The sequence below is a fragment of the Electrona antarctica genome (genome assembly GCF_951216825.1).
Source record: "Electrona antarctica genome assembly, chromosome: 10".
Lineage (NCBI taxonomy): Eukaryota > Metazoa > Chordata > Actinopteri > Myctophiformes > Myctophidae > Electrona > Electrona antarctica.
This window is the reverse complement of record NC_136791.1, coordinates 42,128,534-42,155,055: the sequence shown is the minus strand read 5'-3', so window position 1 is coordinate 42,155,055 and position 26,522 is coordinate 42,128,534. Positions and strand designations below refer to the sequence as shown.

The 26,522-nt window shown below is 46.3% G+C and overlaps 1 protein-coding gene across 1 annotated transcript; it reads left to right on the top strand.

Moving 5' to 3' along the window:
* Positions 1-1,584: 1,584 nt before the first annotated feature.
* vstm4a (V-set and transmembrane domain containing 4a) lies at positions 1,585-26,522 on the top strand. Its single transcript, XM_079512569.1, has 8 exons — positions 1,585-1,718; positions 3,670-4,140; positions 17,798-17,851; positions 19,114-19,221; positions 20,100-20,133; positions 21,570-21,715; positions 23,948-24,015; positions 26,077-26,522. The coding sequence occupies exons 1-8, from the start codon at positions 1,670-1,672 to the stop codon at positions 26,257-26,259; spliced, it is 1,113 nt and encodes a 370-aa protein (XP_079368695.1). The 5' UTR covers positions 1,585-1,669; the 3' UTR covers positions 26,260-26,522.

Sequence of the window (26,522 nt, the reverse complement as noted above, 5' to 3'; positions counted from 1 at the left end):
GTGACATGCTTTGACCACTGCGGGGCAGAGGCGAGCGAAGCACTCGCTTGCTAGGCTGAAGACTAGTTGACAAAACATTATGTCAAGAAAAACACAGGCAATTCTCACGAAACTTCACACGAAAGAGCAACACGTGTACTTAATATTGCCCTTTCTTGACACCAAGAATACACCACCAAACCACGAGGATGCTTGCATCTGAAGCTTAAAAGGCATCTATCGTGCAGACTGCGTGTAAGTGTAAACATTAAACAAACAATAACCCTGAATTTATTGGGCTGAACAAGAAAAAAAAGATGAAATCACTGCGGTGCGGTTAGGTAGGTAACGGGTATGTCGTAAGCTCACTTCCCCCCCAAGAGAGAATCCTACGTGTATATATAAGGCGTGAAGGGTTAAATGTGTTGTGTAATTTCATTTGGCTTTGGCAGAGCGCTGAGCGCCTGCAGAAAGAAGCCCTGCCTCAGCAGTTTTCTGCTGCCCAATAAAGCAGCAGGCTTCATTCCGCCGGGACGCTCTGACAACCACAGCCAGAGAGAGAGAGACAAGCCCATGCCGCTCTGTCCGAGCGCCAGACAGCAGCAACAGCAGGGTGAGGTCGAAACGCATGCATACTGTATCATGTGGAGCAGTGAGCAGTCCAGTCCTGGTTCATGTCAACAATAAGGGCCCCCACATTGACATGTATTGGCCGCGGACGCCCCTCTGAAAATATTTTTGACCGCGGACACCCTGGAAGAGATGATTTGAAAAATTATTCAAATTTCCCCCAGGAACTCACCCCAAGGACCCCTGGGGATCCCCACTTTGACACACACACGCACACACACACACACACACACACACACACACACACACACACACACACACACACACACACACACACACACACACATGGGGTTGTGCTCACCTCAGCCTCTGATTAATATCCCCATTCATTTTAAGCCCAATTAAAACGAATGGCCAAATGAGGCCCAATTTGTGTGAGTTTGGAGGGCTTGCCATTTCCTTGAGCTTGTACATCTGCTTCTTTCTGAAACGCAAGAATTAAGACATCAATGAGAGACGCATTATCAGACAGACCTGCATAATCAGTTTGCTGAGGGACCCCTTATTTCTCTCTCTCTGTGTGTGTATGTCACACGTGCGCGTGTGTGTGTGTGCATGCATGCATGCTCTTGTCTTCACAATGACGTGCTGTGTTGTGCTCATTCCTGTCTGTGTGGCAGCAGTGCAGACAAAGATACACAATGTGACACAGGGACACGCACACCCACCCACAAAAACCCTTCTGCAACTTGACCGGTTTAGACACAGAGTCCCGGGCTGACGTCCAACACTCTTCACATGAAACACAGGAAATGACATTTCCTACGTTTTGCAGGAGAGAGAGAGAGAGAGAGAGAGAGGGGAGAGAGAGAGAGAGAGAGAGAGAGAGAGGGGAGAGAGTGAGTAGTGGGAGAGAGAGAGTAGTGGGAGAGTGCAGTGGGAGTTTTCTAAGTGGGAACAGAGCATTTACTGTTTCGTATTACACAGAAAGAGAAGAAAGAGAGAGCGGCCGAGTTAATGGTGGTGGCTGTCTGTGTTCTGTTCTGTTTGGATGTAGCTGCTCGTGTACGTGCTGTTGTTGTGTAGTTGTCTGGGTTTATGGATTCGCTGACTGAAGAAAATGTATTTCTCTATGGTGATCCTAGTCCTGACTAAAGCTCTGTACACCGGTAAGTCCACCTTGTTTATTATAACAACGATGCAACTTAAGGCAGGGATGAGCTCAAAGGGAAGAAGCGTGCAAAAAAATTAAATAAAGCTAAAAGAAGTAAAAGAATGCAAAATGATAACTTCATCCATCACTTTGGACTTTTTCCAACTTTCCAAGGATCATTCTGTAGTGCAACTAAAGCTCAGTCATCAGTTTGTCGGACACAGTGTACACTCCAGGGCTGTTAAATCTTCCTGTAGTAGCCTACGGAAGAATGCAGATGGTTTGTGTACTGTACGTACATTTAGGTTTACATCATTGTACTGTATGCTCTCCTCAGCCGTACCTGCTCCTGCAGATGATAGACCACTGGTTCTCAATGTCGGGTCCGGGGACCACCAGGAGGTCCACATGGACCCACAAGGGTCCATTTCTTTCCATTTGCTACGTTCTCAGAGTTAAATAAACACTGAGGATTGTGCAAGGGTAGATTGGGATACCCAAAGATGTAAAAAAATAAATAAAAGTTCCATTCATGCTTGATTGATTGATTGATTGATTGAAATATTTATTAACAGTTTGCAGAATTACAGTACATTTCAAGCACAAACTCAATACAAAAACTGTTAACTGTGAGTGGACGACCCAATTAAGCATTACACTTGTTTACAAGAGGGTCCACCAACCACCATGTTCAGATTTAGAGACTCGCAAGGAGGGTCCATTTTGACCCCTTGGTGGACCCCGGACCAGGCGTTGAGAAGCCTAGAAATAAGACACCCGTGGTATACCGTTTACCGATTCATACAGGGTTCACACAGCCACACAGGTCGTTTTGCCGGGGATATACATGTCACACAAAATTACGTGGGACAAACCCAGAGGGGAAATCAACCAATCAACACAAATAAGAGCCAAGAAAAGGCGGTGCTGCATGGCTGGGGGGGGGGGGGGGGATCCCAGATGGTCCCTGTTATCTTGTCATGTTTCTTCTCCTATAGTCTGTTTCACTGTTTCAGGGGCTACGGTGCCGGAGATAAATGTCTCCCACCTGTAGAGCCTCTTTCAGCCATATTGCTCCCAGACTTGCTGTCTCCGCAGAGGAGCCCTGCCTGACCCAGCTGGCACGAAGACAGATTAAACACACTAGTGCCTCTAAACAGCTGTCTTCCCCCCCTTGCAAGTAAAAGTGAATACACCAGGGTTACTGTATTATCATTGCTGATTGGAAACATTGGACCAAACGCAATCTTGACTTCTCATACTTTCTGGTGATTACAGGATACATTCCAAGCTGGTGATTTCAGGAAAACAACCCTAACAACAGCCCTACTACAGTACAGATAGAAATAGAGCTAGATGTGCATTTCATTAGAATGTGAGCTCCAAAAAGTGAATAAGAATGACTGTCTAAAGGCTATGATTTGAAAGAATGTCTTAGGCATTAGGCATTTTCTTTTTAAAGGCCAAAAGCACTGAATATAGTATACAGTACTAGCCTATACTATTTTTATTTTATCATGCTGAACACAGCAAATGTTTTTTGTCTTTATTCCCCTGCCCACAGCAGTGGGTGGCATGGTATTGTAATTGGTCTTGGTTTGTTTGTGTGTTTGAGTATGGTATTCATGTGGTTGGTTGTTTGTTTTTTGTTTGTTAGCCAGATTACTTGAGAAGAGCCAAGCAGATTTTCATGAAACTGAATGAGACGGTGTGGGTTGCCCTGAAGATATGATTAACCTAAACTATCCTAAAGGGTCAAAGGTCAACCCTTCGCATGCACAGGCAGGGTCTCTGTCCCCCCGGATGCTTTAGTTGTATGTGTTCTTCTTGTCAATCTTGTGTACACTGTAAAGTCCTATGAATTTAAAAAAAGGGTCCATTTAATTTGTTAACTCTGCAGAGTAAAACCATCACCAAAGACACAGTTTGTACAGTACATGATGCATGTGTGTACTTTCGTCGAACAGAGATCTGCGATGCCCTGAACGTGACGGTCACCCCCGGCCCCCTCGCCTCGGTCCCGGCGAGCGACAACTTCACGCTGTCATGCCTGGTGTCGCAGAGGAAGAGGAGCAACAGCTTTCTGGTCCTCCGCTGGTTCTTCACTCCTCCATCTGCTCCCACGCTCTCGCCGCCTCCTCCTTCCCCTCCTCCTCCTCCTCGTCCCTCGCTGGCGCCTCCGTCCCTCCGTCCCTCGGAGCTCCTCATCGTCAAGATGGGGATGAAGAAGATGAAGTTTTACGGGAACTACACGCGCCACTTCCCGCAGCCCAAGTTCCGCCTGTATGAGGACAGCGAGGGCGAGGTGTATCGGCTGCTGATCGTCAACGTCACCCTGCGGGACCAAGGCTGGTACACCTGCAGGGTCCAGGAGATCCGCCGACATCGCAACGCCTGGAAGGCGGCGTCCAACGGTACTGGCGCCATGCATCTCACAGGTAAACCAGGGCCCGGTTTCTGCTATAGGCCCCCGTCTGTGACCTCACGTCACTGCTGTCGCGTTGTGAGATTGTAGGTCGGCTATTTTTGGTGCGAAATATGAATTAGGCTTTATCATCCGTAATTCACATTTAACATGGACGCTTTGGTCCCGCTCAGCAGCAAATCAGGAACAAGCTTAGATGTTGAATTCTGCACACAGGCTGTCAACAATACATATTTAAACAAATGTTTCACAACGAATGTCATGTTTTTATTGACAAAAATGCATATACATGAACATATATTAAACCATTGTGTTCCTTTGAGTGTAAAGGTGCAGCTGGCGTTTTTCTTTCACACTGACTTTCACCATGTAATGTCAAGGTCATGTGTGTTTAGCAGACAAGCCCAATGGGTTGTGTGTACGCAATTCCCAAGGAATTTATTTTGGGGAGCACTTGTTTTGGTTCACAGTCATGCTACATCCTGCATAATGTGCAAGGTTTTACAACAAATGCAGGGCTTTTTTAAATCAAGTGAGATGCGAGAACAAGGCAGGCGCGCTGACAGTTCCCAACTTGAGTCTCTAGGGGGCGGAGGTACGTGCCACGCCACCACATACATGTCGACGAACGAGGTCTCCTTTTGTAGGATTTGTGTACCATTTCACCTGTAGTGGCTCCAATGGGGATGGTGTATCTTTAGTAATTGAATATCTTTGGTGTCAATCACAGCGATTGGGGTGGGAAAATGTCCTTGAGGATGGTTTGCCATCGGTTACACAGCTGATAGTTGAGTATTGGAGACTGGGGTCACGGGGTCACCCACCCAGCTGTTTCCTGTACACACTCCCAACATCCAGGAGTCACATGACCTCTTTCTGTTTGTAGGCTTTGGTCTGGTGATGGACGGCGTCGTTTGTTTTGATTTATTTAACCACTTAAGCCCTATACTTAGTTGTACTATGAATAGCTCACAACGCATCGTAAATATTGGAACCATTTTGATTGCTTTTCTTTTAAATTATTTGAAATCTTTCACTTAAAATGACATGCCCAAAATCTGGATGCCAGGTTGAAGTGGTTAATAACCACTTAAGCCCATACAATATTGTACGTAGTAGTAGTAGCACTAGTAGTACAGTGTATTAGACTGTAGATCTACTACAAATAGTGACAATAGTAGATCGACAAGCTAACATGCGTTGTGGAGCTATTTTTAAATGCAATTCTTTATTGAAAGGTTTTGAGTAAACTGAGTTTCCAGGGTTAACCGAATCTATGCCAACCACGAGATATCTTGTTTTAAGCTATTAAACCCTCCTTTGCCAAACACAAGATTTGATGAAAGAGTATTAATACAGAATTAATAATAATATTTTTACCGTATTTTAACTTCCGTTTCTAGCCACCGCTTGCTTCATATAGTAGAAGCAGCCGAAACTCCGTACATGCGCGCACACGGTCTTGGCCAAGTCACTGCCTCTCCTCCAGGCCTCCAGCTATAGACAAATCCGCGGAGGTGGCGCCCCGGGTGCAGCCATCACCGAGGTACAACCAGCACCAGCTATAGCATTGGCCAGCTGGCCAACAGGGAACGTAGTGACCTGCCGGCCAGGTGCAGCAAACCAGTGCTGACCACACCCCAGCGACTGCCGCGCCCAGGGCACCCCCCAGCGGATCTGCCCACTGTCCTTTCTCTCATGCCAGAACCAACAGGAGGCTCCCTCTGCCTTGTGTGTTCTTGGGGGACTGCAGGCACTGAGGTCTCTCTAGGACTATGGTTTGCCTCCTACCGTCTCACCAGACTGTGGGCACTATTATGCGTGTCTTAAGTACCAGGTCTTATGACTTAACTTAAGACCTGGAGGCGTGGTCAATGCTGTTTGGCCACTCAGAATAGCCAAATTACATTGATCACGCCTCCAGGTCTTAAGTTAAGTAATAAGACCTGGTACTTAAGACACGCATAATACTGCCCTGTTTGTCTGTGCGGTGTGCATGTGTCCATCCTTGTCCACACTTGGCCTTACTGTTTAATTAAGTCTGACCAAAAGTAGGGATAAAACAAATCTATTCCCCAACAGCCATAAAAAGGATTGATCAGCGAGGATATCAAAAGCAGAAGCATGCCCCGCGCGCACGCACGCACGCACGCACGCACGCACGCACGCACGCACGCACGCACGCACGCACGCACGCACGCACGCACGCACGCACGCACGCACGCACGCACGCACGCACGCACGCACGCACGCACGCACGCACGCACGCACGCACACACACACACACACACACACACACACACACACACACACACACACACACACACACACACACACACACACACACACACACACACACACACACACACACAACCATTACAGCTAAAAAACTAACTGAACACGGTTAAAGCAGAATGTGGTGGCAGCCTTTGAGACATCTACGGTCTACTCCAAAATCATGTCAACCAACCTCACCAACCACATTTTACAGAAGACTAGGCCTATACCAGAAACATAAAAAGCAATGTTTGAGGGGGAAATTATATTACCAAGTATTTGCCATAAATTTCCTATCCACCAGAGTACGGTTGCGTTGTTGTGCTGCTGCTGTTGGTTCCTGCTGAAATCAGGTGGGGGAATAAACTAAACAAGTTCCAGTGCAATTTAATTCTCAAGTAAATCTTTTATCCTGAGGGTCGCATAAAAGCAAAGCTAGCATGCTGATGTCATGCAGTTCAGAGTTCCTGAACAGAGCTAGCTCAGCACCAGTGCACCTTCTTCTTCTTCGCTGCACACACAGGCCGATACTGTCGAGTGCGGTTTGGCTGTGTGAGCTCATTGTTTTGAGATGGAAATGCCAGAGGATTGGGGTCAGACTCAGACGCAGACAGACCCTCTGCTCGCAGCAGAAAACGGACCAGGTTGGGGAAAACGGGGCGGAGGGGAGGGGAGGGAGGGGGGGACACTGTGCCCCGCGCTGCATGTTTCTGTCAGCGTTTTGGTCCCGTCTGCTAAACCACTTCTGTTGTTTCAACTCGTGTTTCCATTGTAAGACGTAGCAAGACGTACCGTAAGCGTGTGCACGCCACGCCTGTGTTGCTGCTCAGTGAGGGGATTCCTAGGAAATGCACGGCGAATGCCAGGACGAATGTTGTTTTTTCTTCTGTGAATAAGTACTAGAAGTTCCTCCTTTTTCTCTGGGTGTCAACTGTTATTGCGGCTCCAAAAGGACACTGCCGTCACAGTATGAATGTCAAACTGTCTCCTATATATCATAATCAGAGCATATCGTCTCGTTCGGGTGTGAACACCACATATGTCCAAAACTGTAGGATTCAAATAAACCCCCCCCCACAAAAGTAGCAGTCCAATCCATGCGTTTTGAGCTTGTGGATCTGCTACTTTTGATTATTTTGTGTGATGTTGTAACAGTGATGCAAATAGCCTGCATCCTGCATCCTTTAGACTCACTAAATTGAGAAAGGCCGCAATCAAGTCACCATCCGGGGGGTCCTGGGATGCAATACTGTACTGTACTCAGTACTGTACTCTTAACGTCGTTGAAGTAGGACTCATAAAATGTCCCTGGGACCCATCTACCATCTACCACCCCTGGGTCCTGGGACCCTTTAGGGCCGATTCATACTCTTATTTTAGAGCGGAATAAAAGTCGGTTCGGCGCTGTAGAGCCTACAATGTGACGTCATCTGAAGTTCGGGCGGGCGGGTACCGTCCTAAAGTCGGCTCTCCGGTGCTACTGAAAATTTCTGTAGAGCCGAAATCATTTTGGCTCTACAGCGCCGAAACAGCGGTAAAATAGGAGTATGAATCGGCCCTTAATCATAAGAGTCGTTCTTCTGGTGGCAAGCATTCTGCGAGAAATAGCCAATGAACAAGCTCACAAGACATGATGATGAACTCCGGGCAACTAATAAATGGTTTAACCCATTTTGACGTCGACATTTTTTAAATGTCTTCTACATCCTGACAGTTTTCTGAAAAGGCTATGTTTCTATGTCAGTCGTTCTTCGGTTTTTCAAAAATAGCAGACCTACAAGCTCATAGCGCGCCACTCGGTGGCGCGCTATGAGCTTGTAGATCTGCTATTTTTCAATAGCTAAAGCATAACATAATGCTAACACCAAAAGGGGTTCCCGCCCAAAATGGGTTTTAAATCACGGGTTTGCAACCTTTTTTGACATGTTTTTATTTCCCTGATAGTCAGTGTGCCATATCAACGTTAAATAAAATGATGACACCACATTGAAATATGTGCTTTGGCAGGACATTGTAATGATCAATATAACCCACCTTATCTCCCAGACTCTCCCCCCAGTTCATAGTTTTGAGTGTATGCAGAATCATGTGCAGGATGCAATTTGCATACAGATGTGAAGGGAACTTAATTGAATTGACTACATGTTTCTGCATGTAATTTTAAAAGAAAACCCTTTCTCCCCTCTCCCCTATGCCAAATCACCCTCTCCCCTATGCCAAATCACCCTCTCCCCTATGCCAAATCACCCTCTCCCCTATGCCAAATCACCCTCTCCCCTATGCCAAATCACCCTATCCCCTATGCCAAATCACCCACTCCCCTATGCCAAATCACCCTCTCCCCTATGCCAAATCACCCACTCCCCTATGCCAAATCACCCACTCCCCTATGCCAAATCACCCTCTCCCCTATGCCAAATCACCCTCTCCCCTATGCCAAATCACCCACTCCCCTATGCCAAATCACCCTCTCCCCTATGCCAAATCACCCTCTCCCCTATGCCAAATCACCCACTCCCCTATGCCAAATCACCCACTCCCCTATGCCAAATCACCCACTCCCCTATGCCAAAATCACCCACTCCCCTATGCCAAATCACCCTCTCCCCTATGCCAAATCACCCACTCCCCTATGCCAAATCACCCACTCCCCTATGCCAAATCACCCACTCCCCTATGCCAAATCACCCACTCCCCTATGCCAAATCACCCACTCCCCTATGCCAAATCACCCTCTCCCCTATGCCAAATCACCCACTCCCCTATGCCAAATCACCCACTCCCCTATGCCAAATCACCCTCTCCCCTATGCCAAATCACCCACTCCCCTATGCCAAATCACCCACTCCCCTATGCCAAATCACCCTCTCCCCTATGCCAAATCACCCACTCCCCTATGCCAAATCACCCTCTCCCCTATGCCAAATCACCCACTCCCCTATGCCAAATCACCCTCTCCCCTATGCCAAATCACCCACTCCCCTATGCCAAATCACCCTCTCCCCTATGCCAAATCACCCACTCCCCTATGCCAAATCACCCTCTCCCCTATGCCAAATCACCCACTCCCCTATGCCAAATCACCCTCTCCCCTATGCCAAATCACCCTCTCCCCTATGCCAAATCACCCACTCCCCTATGCCAAATCACCCACTCCCCTATGCCAAATCACCCTCTCCCCTATGCCAAATCACCCACTCCCCTATGCCAAATCACCCTCTCCCCTATGCCAATGTTGGCACCCGGGCCGTGCCTAAGGTTTCTGGTTTAACCCATTTTGGGCGGGAACCCCTTTTGGTGTTTTAAACATTGTTATAATTTAGCTATTGAAAAATAGCAGATCTACAAGCTCACAGCGCGCCACCGAGTGGCGCGCTACGAGCTTGTAGGTCTGCTATTTTTGAAAAATCGTGAAAATGTGGCACAAATCTTTGAATATATATTTCAGAGCGAACATGTTTAACTAAAATAATTGGTTGTGGGAGGTTCCTGGAACTACATATTTTGAGATGGGGGTCCGTGGCCCACTGACATAGAAACATGGGTTTTTCAGAAAAATGCCTTTTCCTTTTTTAATCAACCTCAGTCCAAAATGGGTTAAATGGTAAAATATCCATTGCAGTGCATTTTTATTTGACTGGATGTGTTTCCACAGAGCCAAACGGGCTCAAGTCAAAAGCTATATGACTGACAACGCCCTGCCCTGCATACAGGGCAACGTCCCGCTTTACGAAAAGCCACACAACCTCAGGCATCTCCGACATGCGTGGACCACAGGAACACAAACACCAGAGCCCAGCAGACCAGGGCAAACAATGAGGGGGAAACAAAGTTGGAAATGTAAATCCGCCTGGATCCCTCCGTCTGTGGGAACCCCACAACAAAGGCTGGAGGCCCGCTGAGAAGGCCCACTCTCTCAGCGAGGGCCAGGGGGGGGACATCAGAGATGAGAAGGCCCACTCTCTCAGCGAGGGCCAGGGGGGGACATCAGAGATGAGAAGGCCCACTCTCTCAGCGAGGGCCAGGGGGGGGACATCAGAGATGAGAAGGCCCACTCTCTCAGCGAGGGCCAGGGGGGGGACATCAGAGATGAGAAGGCCCACTCTCTCAGCGAGGGCCAGGGGGGGGACATCAGAGATGAGAAGGCCCACTCTCTCAGCGAGGGCCAGGGGGGGGACATCAGAGATGAGAAGGCCCACTCTCTCAGCGAGGGCCAGGGGGGGGACATCAGAGATGAGAAGGCCCACTCTCTCAGCGAGGGCCAGGGGGGGGACATCAGAGATGAGAAGGCCCACTCTCTCAGCGAGGGCCAGGGGGGGGACATCAGAGATGAGAAGGCCCACTCTCTCAGCGAGGGCCAGGGGGGGGACATCAGAGATGAGAAGGCCCACTCTCTCAGCGGGGGCCAGGGGGGGGACATCAGAGATGAGAAGGCCCACTCTCTCAGCGAGGGCCAGGGGGGGGACATCAGAGATGAGAAGGCCCACTCTCTCAGCGAGGGCCAGGGGGGGGACATCAGAGATGAGAAGGCCCACTCTCTCAGCGAGGGCCAGGGGGGGGGACATCAGAGATGAGAAGGCCCACTCTCTCAGCGGGGGCCAGGGGGGGGACATCAGAGATGAGAAGGCCCACTCTCTCAGCGAGGGCCAGGGGGGGGACATCAGAGATGAGAAGGCCCACTCTCTCAGCGAGGGCCAGGGGGGGGACATCAGAGATGAGAAGGCCCACTCTCTCAGCGAGGGCCAGGGGGGGGACATCAGAGATGAGAAGGCCCACTCTCTCAGCGAGGGCCAGGGGGGGGACATCAGAGATGAGAAGGCCCACTCTCTCAGCGAGGGCCAGGGGGGGGACCTCAGAGATGAGAAGGCCCACTCTCTCAGCGAGGGCCAGGGGGGGGACATCAGAGATGAGAAGGCCCACTCTCTCAGCGAGGGCCAGGGGGGGGACATCAGAGATGAGAAGGCCCACTCTCTCAGCGAGGGCCAGGGGGGGGACATCAGAGATGAGAAGGCCCACTCTCTCAGCGAGGGCCAGGGGGGGACATCAGAGATGAGAAGGCCCACTCTCTCAGCGAGGGCCAGGGGGGGACATCAGAGATGAGAAGGCCCACTCTCTCAGCGAGGGCCAGGGGGGGGACATCAGAGATGAGAAGGCCCACTCTCTCAGCGAGGGCCAGGGGGGGGACATCAGAGATGAGAAGGCCCACTCTCTCAGCGAGGGCCAGGGGGGGGACATCAGAGATGAGAAGGCCCACTCTCTCAGCGAGGGCCAGGGGGGGGACATCAGAGATGAGAAGGCCCACTCTCTCAGCGAGGGCCAGGGGGGGGACATCAGAGATGAGAAGGCCCACTCTCTCAGCGGGGGCCAGGGGGGGGACATCAGAGATGAGAAGGCCCACTCTCTCAGCGAGGGCCAGGGGGGGGGACATCAGAGATGAGAAGGCCCACTCTCTCAGCGAGGGCCAGGGGGGGGGACATCAGAGATGAGAAGGCCCACTCTCTCAGCGAGGGCCAGGGGGGGGGACATCAGAGATGAGAAGGCCCACTCTCTCAGCGAGGGCCAGGGGGGGGACATCAGAGATGAGAAGGCCCACTCTCTCAGCGAGGGCCAGGGGGGGGACATCAGAGATGAGAAGGCCCACTCTCTCAGCGAGGGCCAGGGGGGGGACATCAGAGATGAGAAGGCCCACTCTCTCAGCGAGGGCCAGGGGGGGACATCAGAGATGAGAAGGCCCACTCTCTCAGCGAGGGCCAGGGGGGGACATCAGAGATGAGAAGGCCCACTCCCTCTCTCTCTCTCTCTCTCTCTCTCTCTCAGCGGACATCATCGCAGAGAGAGTGGAGACACTCCGCTCTCCCCTCACCCACTCCCTCGTCTCAAAGACATTTTTTTTTTCTTTTTAATAAAACAAGTAAAAGTAGCAATACCACAACGTAAAACGTCCTCTGTTAAAAGTAAAAGTCCTGATCTACAAGCTCACAACGTGTGGCGATGCGACCGACGCATTCTGAGCTTGTAGATTTCTTGTAGATTGCTTGTAATTTCGAGTAGACAAAGGTATAAAATAATTGGTTAATGCATTTCTTCTCGTAATCTAAATGAGCAAAGTATAGTGACTAAAGATGACAAATAATTGTAGTGAATTAAAAGTACGACATTTGCCTCAGAGATGCAGTGGGGTCGAAAGTATAAAGTATCGAAAAATGGAAACACAGTACTACACTTTGAAGACAGTGTACTACACTTTGAAGACAGTGTACTACACTTTGAAGACAATGTACTACACCTGAAGACACTGTACTACACTTTGAAGACAATGTACTACACTTTGAAGACAATGTACTACACTTTGAAGACAATGTACTACACTTTGAAGACAATGTACTACACTTTGAAGACAATGTACTACACCTGAAGACACTGTACTACACTTTGAAGACACTGTACTACACTTTGAAGACAATGTGATACACTTTGAAGACAATGTACTACACTTTGAAGACAATGTACTACACTTTGAAGACAATGTACTACACTTTGGAGACAATGTACTACACTTTGAAGACAATGTACTACACTTTGAAGACAATGTGATACACTTTGAAGACACTGTACTACACTTTGAAGACAATGTACTGTACTACACTTTGAAGACAATGTACTACACTTTGAAGACAATGTGATACACTTTGAAGACAATGTACTACACTTTGAAGACAATGTACTACACTTTGAAGACAATGTACTACACCTGAAGACACTGTACTACACTTTGAAGACAATGTACTACACTTTGGAGACAATGTGATACACTTTGAAGACACTGTACTACACTTTGAAGACAATGTACTACACTTTGAAGACAATGTACTACACCTGAAGACACTGTACTACACTTTGAAGACAGTGTACTACACTTTGAAGACAATGTACTACACTTTGAAGACAATGTACTACACTTTGAAGACAATGTACTACACTTTGAAGACAGTGTACTACACTTTGAAGACAATGTACTACACTTTGAAGACAATGTACTACACCTGAAGACAATGTACTACACTTTGAAGACAATGTGATACACTTTGAAGACAATGTACTACACTTTGGAGACACTGTACTACACTTTGAAGACAGTGTACTACACTTTGAAGACACTGTACTACACTTTGAAGACAATGTACTACACTTTGGAGACACTGTACTACACTTTGAAGACACTGTACTACACTTTGAAGACACTGTACTACACTTTGAAGACACTGTACTACACTTTGAAGACAATGTACTACACTTTGAAGACAATGTACTACACTTTGGAGACAATGTGATACACTTTGAAGACAGTGTACTACACTTTGAAGACAATGTACTACACTTTGAAGACACTGTACTACACTTTGAAGACAATGTACTACACTTTGAAGACAATGTACTACACTTTGGAGACAATGTGATACACTTTGAAGACAATGTACTACACTTTGAGGACCTAGTCGAAAACGAGAGGATGCATCTCAAGGGTCTTATGATGAAGTACAGTACTGTAGTAAAAGTACTGCCTTCCCCCACTGGAGATCGTAGGGAGAGGGGGGAGTCAGTCAATCCGCCCTTCTCAGATGACCAACATCTGACCAACTTCACTCCGGAGCCAAGTGCAGGCTGCTTAGCGGCGCGTTTCTAAAAGCGGGCTGTGGAGCGCACACACACACACACACACAGCCCTCTTTAAAGATCTGACGTAAGCCTGTCTCCTACATCAGATCTCATAAGAGCAAAAGGATGGAGCTGGCCTCTTAAGAGACCACTGCTTCACTTTTATGTCTTCCTGCCAGGATTATGTGTTTTTTTTCTTTTTCCACAGAGGGGTTATGTTGTCTACAATAAAGACGGCTGCAGCCGGGGGTTAAAAGACCAACGTGCCTAATAATTCATTCTTAACGCATTTTGGGCGGGAACCTTCTTTTGGTGTTAGCATTATGTTATGCTATTGAAAAATAGCAGATCTACAAGCTCATAGCGCGCCACTCGGTGGCACGCTATGAGCTTGTAGATCTGCTATTTTAGAAAAATCGAAGAACCACTGACATAGAAACATAGCTTTTTCAGAAAACTGTCAGGATGTGGAAGACATTTTTAGAATCTGATCTCAGGTCAAAATGGGTTAAAAATGACAAGGGCACATCATTGCTGTACATATGTATACTGTACACAAGTGATTTCATTCCCTTGTTCTTGTCAGTCTCGTGGGTCTCCGACTAGTATAAGTGGTCTTAGTGTCTGCCGGGTGGAAACCTCACATGTCCAAAACTGTTACGTACTTCTCGGGATTTAACCCATTTTGACCTGAGATCAGATTCTAAAAATGTCTTCTATATCCTGATCGTTCTTAGATTTTTCAAAAATAGCAGACCTACAAGCTCATAGCGCGCCACTCGGTGGCGCGCTATGAGCTTGTAGATCTGCTATTTTTCAATAGCTAAAGCATAACATAATGCTAACACCAAAAGGGGTTCCCGCCCCAAAATGGGTTAAATTCAAAGACTGTGAAAGTTGCTAGTTGATATCCTGCTCTGTTTGCTAAAGCACTTGGCAGCACACAGGCACATCTGTACCTGCTGTCTGACAGGCACATCTGTACCTGCTGTCTGACAGGCACATCTGTACCTGCTGTCTGACAGGCACATCTGTACCTGCTGTCTGACAGGCACATCTGTACCTGCTGTCTGACAGGCACATCTGTACCTGCTGTCTGACAGGCACATCTGTACCTGCTGTCTGACAGGACATCTGTACCTGCTGTCTGACAGGACATCTGTACCTGCTGTCTGACAGGACATCTGTACCTGCTGTCTGACAGGACATCTGTACCTGCTGTCTGACAGGCACATCTGTAGAATACAGTATATCATCACTGTTGGACAGAATCCTTGTATCTCCATAATGTTTTTTTGTTGAGTGGTGCAACCACTCCAAGGAACAGCAATGTCTGTGTTAACCGTGTGTTAATGTGTGTGACTATGAGTACCAGTAGGGGCAAAAGTGACGCTGTTGTGCCAGAAACAGAGAGAGAGAGATAGTGCTGCACTGTTGCCTGCTAATGAGAGAGAGAGAGGGGGGAGGGGAGTTGCACCACTCAGTTCACACAGGTGTGATTTGTAATGCTGTACTTACTACTGTCGAGAGAGAGTGTCGCGCAATAGTACTGAAAATAGCAGATCTACAAGTATAAGCTGATCTACAGACAGGCCTTGTATAAGGTAGGTCTGGGATTTTTTAGTTTTTAAATGTTTCGTAAGTGAAAGTGGTTAAGTTTGACTTGCGGTTAGGGTTTTATAAATATTTAACCAATGAAAAGCTTTAAATCATTTTGGGCAGGAACCCCTTTTGGTGTTTCAAGCATTCTGTTATACTTTAGCTATTGAAAAATAGCAGATCTACAAGCTCATAGCGCGGCACCGAGTGCCGCGCTATGAACTTGTAGGTTTGCTATTTTTGAAAAATCGTAAAAAATCCGGCACAAATCTTTGAATAGGTATATATTGTTTCAGAGCGAACGTTTTTTTAATTTCGACGTCAGGCCTAAATGGGTTAACAAGAGATTGTGACTAAATAACTACATTGGATCCATTGGAACACAGGTCTCTTTTTTATTCCTTTGCCCCAAAAGTAAAGTTTTTTTTTTTTTACATACAAGGTTTCCACCCGACAGCAGGTATTCTATAGCACAGGGTTCAGAGCCAACGTTGACATCAAACAGACCGTTTGATCTGATGAGGACTTGGAACAGGTGGTTCAAGGTCACACATATGGTCCATATGATAGCTTCCATCACTAGTTGTCTTCTCACGGTATCAGTAAGTGAGGCGTGTTCCTCATATCAGTCGTATCAGTCAAATTCATACCTTTGTATTTGTGCCGTGGATGCCCAGTTGATCCTATTTGGCGCCAGGGATGGGACCCACATAAGAGAAGACCCTTCTTCACGCTGTATCAAACTATACAGCATCACACAAAAGTATCAAAAGTCAAAGATCCACAAGCTCGAAGCTCATCAATCTGCTACTTTTGATTTTTAATCCTGAAAAATAACAGTTTTGGATTACATTTATTTGGGGGAAATGTACATTTCCAAAATATGGATGTCAGGTTGAGATGGTTGAAAGAAATCAACACATTTTGGGTCATGTTATAGAGGCTCTGTTCATCTCACTGCTATTGACGCGTACACGCAGTGCTCAATAATGGGCCCTCTTTATTATACGCCATGGCGTTCTGACAATTCTTCTATTCATTCCATTCACATTCAAATGTCGTATAGAACAAGTATGAATTGACCAACAAAATACAACTTGCAAACGTAGAGCAACGGGGGAATCACCCTCACGCTGTCCAGGACTCGAGATATGTCGTGTGTGTGTGTGTGTGTGTGTGTGTGTGTGTGTGTGTGTTGCAGTAGTCTTTCCTCTAACTCTGCATGTCAGTGGTTTGGATATTTGGGGAAACCGCTGAGGATTTCTGCTGTGTTAGCTCACTGCCCTCAGATTGCTGTGTTTAGGTCACTGCCCTCAGACTGCTGTGTTTAGGTCACTGCCCTCAGACAACCGTCATGTACAAAGATACACACAGCCTGCGGTTCCAATCTGTGTCCTCGACGACCATGAGCATTACAGGGTTCACAATTATGATGATGTAATAAATATTGAAGCCGATCGCAGATATTTTTTGCTAAATTGCTAAAAGAAAACTCCCACCTCCATATTCTAACCTTTGTGTTTTTTCTTAATAAAACGCCCTACTTGATCACACTCCAAGTGTCACACGAAAGCATCAAGAGTAGCAGATCCATAAGCTCGAAACGCGGAGCTTGTCGATCTGCTACTTATGACAATGAATTGTCAACTAAAGCTTCATGACAGAAAGGGCCTTTCTGTGTGGAGTTTGCATGTTCTCTCCGTGTCCCGTAGGGTAGGTAGGTACCCTCACAAAAAACATGCAGTAATCCTGGTCTCTAAACTGCCTCCCCCTGGCCAGCCGGGGCGCCTGATGGAGGGGAAAGGAACTGGTTGGAATAACGTGTTTCTTCCACGCGCTACGTCCAACCAGGGAAACCCCCCATGTCAGGTGTAAAGGACACCCAGGCATGAAGGAAGCATGAGTTCAAGTCCGTTGCTCTCCCCATGTCCCCCATATATGGGTGACTAGGTTGGCGGAGGGTGTGTAGAGCCCAGGATCACATTAGATAATTGACACAGGGGTGAAAAATGGGTTACAAAATCGTGGGATAAAAATGATTAATAAAGCTTCATGATGGTGACAGCTCTAGTGCTGTATGTATGTATGTATGTATGTATGTATTACTGTGCTGACCTTTTGACTACTTGTCCTTCCAGTGCACTTTACCCTGGAGGACAGCAGCAGTGAAGGAGTGTGGCGCTTATTTGCAGGTACATATTCTTGCTGCTATAGCATCTCCTTCAGCTACATTTTCATTGTGTTGTTAAAGGACCACTTCACCACTTTTCAACCTATCTTCATATTATAGATCCTCACTAATAATCATGATAAAATGGCACCATTTTTTTCTACTCGGTCTGTGTCTCATACGAGGGCTGTGGGCAGTTCAGAGACCCGTCCACCAGTGACATCATCGTTAGGCAGATGTTTTTTAAACACGATTTTTTTACCAACATTTTTTGATTTGTATTATCGTGAGAACAATGGCTTCCATTTTCGCATTGCAACTTTTCAGGAATAGAGAGCCTGCAGTTTCTATTAGCTTGGATTCCCCATTGATGATGTCACTGGTGGACGGGTCTCTGAACTGCCCACAGCCCTCCTATGAGACAGACTGAATAGAAAGAAATAGTGCCATTTTATCACGATTAATAGTGAGGACTTATTATATGAAGATAGGTTGAAAAGTGGTGAAGTGGTCCTTTAAGTGGTTAAGGTGATACGCTTTATTCCAATAAGGTGGATATATACTGTTACCTTTTTACACATCATTGCTGTTGGAGCCAAAACCTCTTATCTCCATATTCTTTTTTTCGTAAATCAACTTAATCGTACTACGGCGTCACACAGTAGCTTGCAGTGCGTTTGGGAGCATGTAGATCTGCTGCTTTTGAATTTGAATCCTAAAAAGCAACTGTTTTGGACATAATGAGGTTTCCACCCGACAGAGACGACATTCACATTAAACTACGTCAGAGGTTCACAATCTTTTCAGGACGTGACCCCCCCCCCCCCCCCCCAAAATAATCATATCACCCAGTGACATGGAATGCAGGAGTTGAGGCATTACATTTAGTATGACAATGTATGGCAGTATGACAATATGCAGATACTGTACATATTAAGCATGCTTGTAGATCAGCTATTTCTTTAAATGTTTGCCTCTATATAATTTGACAAATGTTTGACCATTTTTTTAAGTATATATAGTTTGTTGATGACTTTTGATGCAGTAATGCTCTTTTTTCCATTTCATTTTTTTTAGGTATTAAAAAAAAAGTCACTTTACCGTCCCTCCAAAATAAATAATAATAATCATGTGGGGTCATGTGGGGACCCCCCTGAGGGTCTGGACCCACAGGTTGAGAACCACTGAACTTGATAACCCTCACCTAACCCGTGTGTGTGTGTGTGTGTGTGTGTGTGTGTGTGTGTGTGTGTGTGTGTGTGTGTGTGTGTGTCTCTCTTGTAGACGTGTATCTGTGTGCTGTGCTCATCTGCTCCCTCGGCCTCCTGTCCATCTTCCTGTTCACCCTGGTTCTGACGGGCCAGTACCTTCATAACAGACACAGGCTCAAAGGTGAGAGACTGTCCCGTCACATGGAACAATCTGACAGCGCCGCTCAACAGAAAAGTCAGCAGATTTCCAATCTGGAAAATCGAGGTCAGATCATTAGTGGTGGAAAACGTATTGTAATTGTTTTAGGTAAAAGTATGGAATTCAAAAGTTGTTGGTACCAAAAGTTAGAAATCTTAAATTGCATAAAAATTGTAAAGTAGCAGTTCTACAAGCTCACAATACGACACATTGTGAGCTTATTTTCAAAAGATTTTTTCCGCTGTAATAATCAAAATCTACAAAGTAACTAGTAACTAAGTTTTCAAATGATTGTAGTGGAGTGAAAAGTACAATATTTGAATCTGAGTTGTAGTGGAGTCGAAGTAAACTGTAAATACTCCATTAAAGTAAAAATACCTCACAATTGTACACATTGTGACACGCTCCATATATGAAGATCATGACACTGACCTCATCAAACCCTGGATAGCCATACATGGAGAAGACTGGATCATCACCTAGATCTGCATATATGGAGCCGGCCAGCAACTCTACATCTGACCTCAAACCCTTAGATCTCCATATATGGAGCTGACCTGTTCTGACATTCCATATGTTGATCTGACCTCATCAAACCCTGTACACTCAAGACACGCTCCATTTATGGCCAGTACAGAATTCATTCCATGTTGATCTGACCAAAGCGGCAGTGCTCGCCCAGCAGTCTGCCGTCACCCAGGCAGATGTGTGCACAGGACCTCGCCCTTTAGACGAGGTCGCTTCTCGCCCTCAGGGCGTCTTACTGGTATATAAAGCATAACTGATCAAACATCCATCCATGTCTGTTCAGATCAACATGAGTCCAGTTCTGATCTTTATCTTGTCTGTCTTCTCCACAGCTAGTTATCTGCTGGTCAAATGTCCTGAAAGCAGGTAAGTCCTCATCTTGTAAACTGTCAGCCCAAATCTGATTTTTGGCCTGAATGGAATCAGATTGTTTTTTTATCAAGCAAAAAAAAAAATCAGACCCGTTTGAAGTGTGGTGCTGTACTGTACTGTACTGTACTGTACTGTACTGTACTGTACCAGCCCTCCTCCCTGGCCTGTGTGTGTCTGTGTGTTAGGCTGTGCAACAGTGACACTTGGTGGTGAACAAAGGCTATATATTTCCGTGCTCGGACACAGGGACCCAGACACACACACAGCTGTCTATAGGAGTGGTTGCACCACTCAAAAACAACACAGAAACTGATTTCTGCAAATCAGATCTGAACGACATTCCTCTGTGGTTTGAAATCTGATTTCTAAAGATGTCTCAGTCTGGATGTTCAAACACTGACACCTGATTTATTTATGGTATGACAGTGTCACTCACTCAATAACCGACATACACGCTCACAACGTGACACATTGTGAGCTATTTTACAGTATAAACCCTTACTTCAGTTAGGACAACCCGTGAATTTAATTAAAACGCTTTTTTAATTAATATAAAATGAGCAATAGGCCTACATTTATTTGGTTTGCCGACGAATGGATCATCTTTTAGGTAGCACACTAACCACCCCCCCCCGCCACCCTCAACCAATAGGGGTCTTTCGAAAACCCACCTATAAAAGTATATAGATCCACAACAACAAGGTGTTAAGCTGCAGTGGTGGAGGGTGAGCAGCAATCTAAGGAACAGCAGCAGCAGCCTGGGCACATAGGCTGGTAATCCAGACGGCCTTTGCTGCGTGTCTCTCCCCCCCCCCCCCCCCCATCTCTCTCCCCGTTTCCTGTCAACCTACTGTTTATCTTTCAATAAAAGGCAAACAGCCCCAAAGAATATCTTTAAAAAAGAAACAGCAGGGACAGTGGCAGCAAACAGCAAGGCATTGAACGTTGTTGAGCTGAGTCCGGGTCCCTCAGAGGGGACTCCCTGGTACGAAACATTTTCAGATGGGGGGGGGGGGGGGGGTCGGCGGCCAAATACATATCATTTGACATGATGAAAAGGTTTGACCACCACTGATATAGAAACATAGGTTTTTCAGAAAACGGTCATTTGTAGAATCTGGTCTCGGGTCTTAACCCATTTTTTGGCGGGAACCCCTTTTGGTGTTTTAAACATTGTTATAATTTAGCTATTGAAAAATAGCAGATCTACAAGCTCATAGCACGCCACCGAGTGGCGCGCTACAAGCTTGTAGGTCTGCTATTTTTGAAAAACCATGAAAATATTTTTTTCATTTTTATTTTTTTCAGAAAACTGGGGGATTTAGAAGATTTTTTTTAAATTTCGAGGTCAGGCCTAAGTGGGTTAATGAGTCAATAAAAGCCTGCAGGAGGGTCAATAAAAGGCTGTTTCTTTCCTCTGCCCTCTTCAGCTCAGGAGAGACGGTGACGAGCTCCGTCAGCTCGTCTCCCCGGGCACACCGGAAAGAGACCAGACAGACGTCTCACATAAAGGCATCGGCACCAACGTTACTTCACCTGCCAGAGGAGCCGCTGCCACCACACATACCAGCTAAAGGTACAGTTTTAACCTGGTTTACTATGCCAAGGCACAACTTATATCGTTGCTATCGTCAGGCAGAAACCTCTTGTTTCCGTATTCTAACTTTGCGGGGTTTTTTTGCGTAAATGAGCGCCCTACTTGATCATACTACAAACGTCACTCAAAAGTAACAGATGTACTGTACAAGTTCGAAACCACGGTTTGAGCTTGTCGATCTGCTACTTTTGCCGTTTTTGACTTTGAATCCTGAAGAAAACCGTTTTGGACATACAAGGTTTCCACCCGACAGAGATGATATATTAAATTAAGTAAATAAAAATGCATCAAAATATATACATAAAAGTATAAAATACGACTTTAGTGTTTAATTGAGCAACCCTTGGCAGTCAGCACGGGATTTGTTGTTATTATCCATGAGGGAATATGACTTTGATGCTTAAATCGGCCATTAGCCTCTCAATTAGGGAATTGCAATGCCCTTACATTCTGCTCTCTACTGTATGTCCAAGTCCATTTACATTGTTTAGATTCTAGTGCTCCCAGCAGAGGTAAAAGAGGAAAATAACGATTATACTTAACTATTGTTGGAAACACTATGTCTAGTGAGGGTTGTGATGTGGATAGAGTGGAGATTGGCAGGGAGTGAAATCCATCTGTGGGTTAAAACTGTACTCAAGTACTGTACACTAGTTACTTTATTACAAAACATACTTCAGCCATGTAGATATATGTTGGCCATTTGAAAATAGCAGATCTACAAGCTTAGCTTATAATGTTAGCTAAAATCGGCTATTTTCAAAATTATTTTTTATATTGAACTTTATATTGCCCAATGAATACTTTTACTTTTGTTACTTTAAGTACATTTTAATGTTGATACTTTTGTTGTAATTTTCCTCAAGTACATTTTGAATACAGGACTTCTACTTGTATATCTACATTGCAGTATTGATACTTTACTTATGTAAAACATGCAAGTACTGCTCCTCAGTATACTGATGCCAAAATGACAGAGGTAGAGTTCATTTTATTCCTTTGGCATTACAGACCTTTGTCAACACAGCCATATTGACATGAAACAAATATGCGCCTTGGAGGTGCAAACAACATCAATATCACCATCGCGTTTTGTGAGATACAGTCGGATAAGGTATCTTGTTCTGTGCTAGCGCAAAACTACTGTATGGTTACGTAATGTAATACAGAGGCCCTTCAAAACAACCACCAATCTGAACCAGCAAATTAATTCATAGAGTAAAACATTTGTTTTTTCCAAGTTCCAGAGCCCCGAAAAGGAGCCAAATCCAGGCAGGAAACACCTCCAAGTCTTGTTTGTTTGTACTTTCTGGCACGCACACATGTACAACGATGTCAATTCCCCTTCCCCTATTCACATGTATTGGCATATAAGGTCACTGTAGCTAAAATCAGTACGTTTCCGTTCCATTGAGTGTAGCCGAGTCTTTCCAGTGAGCCAGCGGGCACAATAGCAGCACCCTGACTGACTCCGTTTGATCTTCATGGCGCGCGCACGCACGCACGCACGCACGCACGCACGCACGCACGCACGCACGCACGCACGCACGCACGCACGCACGCACGCACGCACGCACGCACGCACGCACGCACGCACGCACGCACGCACGCACGCACGCACGCACGCACGCACGCACGCACGCACGCACGCACGCACGCACGCACGCACGCACGCACGCACGCACGCACGCACGCACGCACGCACGCACGCACGCACGCACGCACGCACGCACGCACGCACGCACGCACGCACGCACGCACGCACGCACGCACGCACGCACGCACGCACGCACGCACGCACGCACGCACGCACGCACGCACGCACGCACGCACGCACGCACACACACACACACACACACACACACACACACACACACACACACACACACACACACACACACACACACACACACACACACACACACACACACACACACACACACACACACACACACACACACACACACACACACACAGTCTCATTGCTAGCACCTGTATTTACCCGACTATTTGGTGTCACAGAATGCCTACTGTGGAAAAAAGGTCATTGCCGTTGAAAACTTTGAATAGATTATGCTAATTCAAACCCACTGAGGGGCCAAGTCCAATGACTTGGCTTCAACCCCAGACAGTGCCAGGTCTTTCTGATAGTTCTCTTCCTGGGCTGCTATTCGTTCATCTGAGGTGTTGTTTGTTGTTCTTGTGTTCTAGTTCCCAGTGCCGCGCAAAGACCGCGGAAGCCCAGACGCTTAAAGAACCAGTCCAGGAGATCTGTTCCTGTAAGATTTCTATTATATTATTAAGTACTGTATACTTCAACACTCTGGGAGTGTGTGCAAATTGAACACATTGTTGCTGTTGGGCAGAAACCTACTTGATCATAGCGTCACACGAAAGCATCAAAAGTATTAGATCTACTACTTTTGCCATTTATTTTATGTGAATCCTGTAAACCCCTTTTTGTCATATGAGGTTTCCACCCAACAAAGACGATATACTGTACACTCTCCGAGTTACAAATGCATACATTAACACTGTATTTTTGCTGGGGGAGATTCTGTGCTGCTGCTGAATCTTTTTTGTTTGTGTTTTCGTCACGTTTTGAATTGGGTTACAGAGTCGCATGCAATGGCCGGGACTTCCGACTTACAGTAGCACTCCCAAGCATTCTTGATTGTCTAGCAGTGGGACCTAACCTGACTCCGCCAGATGGGGCAGCAGAGAGTACACTGAGTTCCCCCCCCCCTGCTCCCATCTGTGAAACTCTCAGGCAGACTTGATGCTCCGGCCACAAAACGGCCTGGCCAATCGGGATCAAGGCAGCACTGTGTATGCCTTGATCCCGCCTCTAGCTGCCGCTGATTGGCCAGGCCGTTTTGTTGGCCGGGCATCAAGTCTGCCTGAGAGTTCCCAGATGGGAGCAGGAGGGGGGAACCCAGTGTACTCTCTGCTGCCCCATCTGGCGGAGTCAGGTTAAGTGGGACCACCAGTGGTCCTTGAGGGGGGGTTCCAGGTGGTCCCCAGCTAAATGGAGAGTTGGTCCATTTGGTTTAATTTTACGCTCTCAAGAGTTAGAATTATTTATTTTGGATTGGGACGTTTGCCTGTTATCTCTCCTAATCGTACCACATCAATACAGCATGGAAATGTGGATACAATCATATCCAACGATAACAAAATATTCTAAGTTTTGGGTCTGAGGGGCTAAATGTCATCAAATGGTGGTCCGTGGCTCATATTCCGAATAAATAATGGGCCTTGATATGAAACTGGTTGAAGACCACATACGTGTATTGCTGTATCCTCATAGTTATGACACTCATCATTCTGTTTCTCAAACACAATTACTTATTCACCATGCTTTATTTTATCTATATTAATTCATATATTTACAGTAACAGTCGTCAAAGTAGGCATGAGTAAATGCATCTTAAAATCAATCATATTTCTACTCATTATTTTTCTAGTACATTTGCAAGTGACATTAATCTATTTAATTGGCCCGTAACTTGACATGGCTGATTCTGATTGGCTAGAGTGGGAGTCTTTGCACGGGACCATATTGATTGGATTAGCACAGCTCTGAGGATCTGAAGGATATTGGATACTGGATAGGACTTCTATTGTACACTGTTTTTTTCTTCTAAACTGAATGTTCCAAAAGTTCGTGCGAGGCCTGTAAACACATACTTTCTGCAAATGAAAACCACTTGGCGACCCCATCTACTTGTAGTATAGAGAGAGAGGAATACTTATTGATGCATTAGAATTCTAGAATGTTATGATTTATGATTATGGTGGTTTTCAAACATTTTCATGTCAAGGACCCCGAAATCGCTATGTATTTGGCCATGGGCTCTCAATTTGAAACCCCCCCCCCCCCCCCCCAAAACAAAAAACTGAAGAATGATTTGTGTTGTTACAATTAGCGAAATTATTCAAAAATGTTCACACGTTGTTTCAAATAACAGATCTACAAGCTCACAATGTGCAATCTGAGCTTGTAGATGAGCAATTTTCAAATAATAAAAGTATAAAATAGTTCCCCATTTTGCTGGGGACACCCAGGAGCCACCCCAAGGACCCCTGGGGGTTCTCAGACCCCACACTGAGAACCACTAATTTATGACTGCTAAAAACTCACTACTGCAGTACTTTTGAACGCCGAAATGTTTACGCTCTTACACAATATCTCTCGTATCTCCTGGCTGTATTCCCTCTCTCTCTCTCTCCGTCGTCTCTCTCTTGTCTCGTCTCTCTCTCTTATTCTTTCTGTTCTATTCGTCTCCCTCTCTCTCATGTGTCCCCAATGTCTCCCCAATCCCCGTCCTCTTCTCCAGCCAAAAGTCTCGACAGAGGACAGTCTGACATACGCAGAGCTGGAGCTGGTCAGACCGCGGCCCAGTGAGCCTCCCGCCGACCCCTCCTACTCCCCCGGCCCAGACGCCGCCGCTGGGGCCTCCGCCACCTCCTGCTCGGACACGGTGTACGCTCAGATCCTCTTCCAGGAGAGGCAGCTGTAGACGCAATGGATGGATGTCCCAACCGTCCCTCCTGGGGAGGGGCCGCGAGACATCCATACCGTCACATCACAACAAAAAGACTCTATTTATGAAAACGTATGGCATTTATTATTAAGTGTTTTCTTTTGTTAAATATACCAGTGTTGGACAAAGTACTCAAACCCCGTCACAAGTACTCAAAGTATTCATGTACAGTAGTTGCTGTCAAGGGCAGAACTCTATTATCTCCATATTCTAACTATTTTGTTTTTTCGTAAATTAAC

Bases quoted from the DNA above. Each gene is read 5' to 3' on its own strand.
- vstm4a (XM_079512569.1), top strand. From the start codon at position 1,670: ATGTATTTCTCTATGGTGATCCTAGTCCTGACTAAAGCTCTGTACACC. The intron at 17,852-19,113 runs GTACATATTCTT...TCTCTCTTGTAG, and splicing joins AGTGTGGCGCTTATTTGCAG to ACGTGTATCTGTGTGCTGTG. The intron at 19,222-20,099 runs GTGAGAGACTGT...TCTTCTCCACAG, and splicing joins TAACAGACACAGGCTCAAAG to CTAGTTATCTGCTGGTCAAA.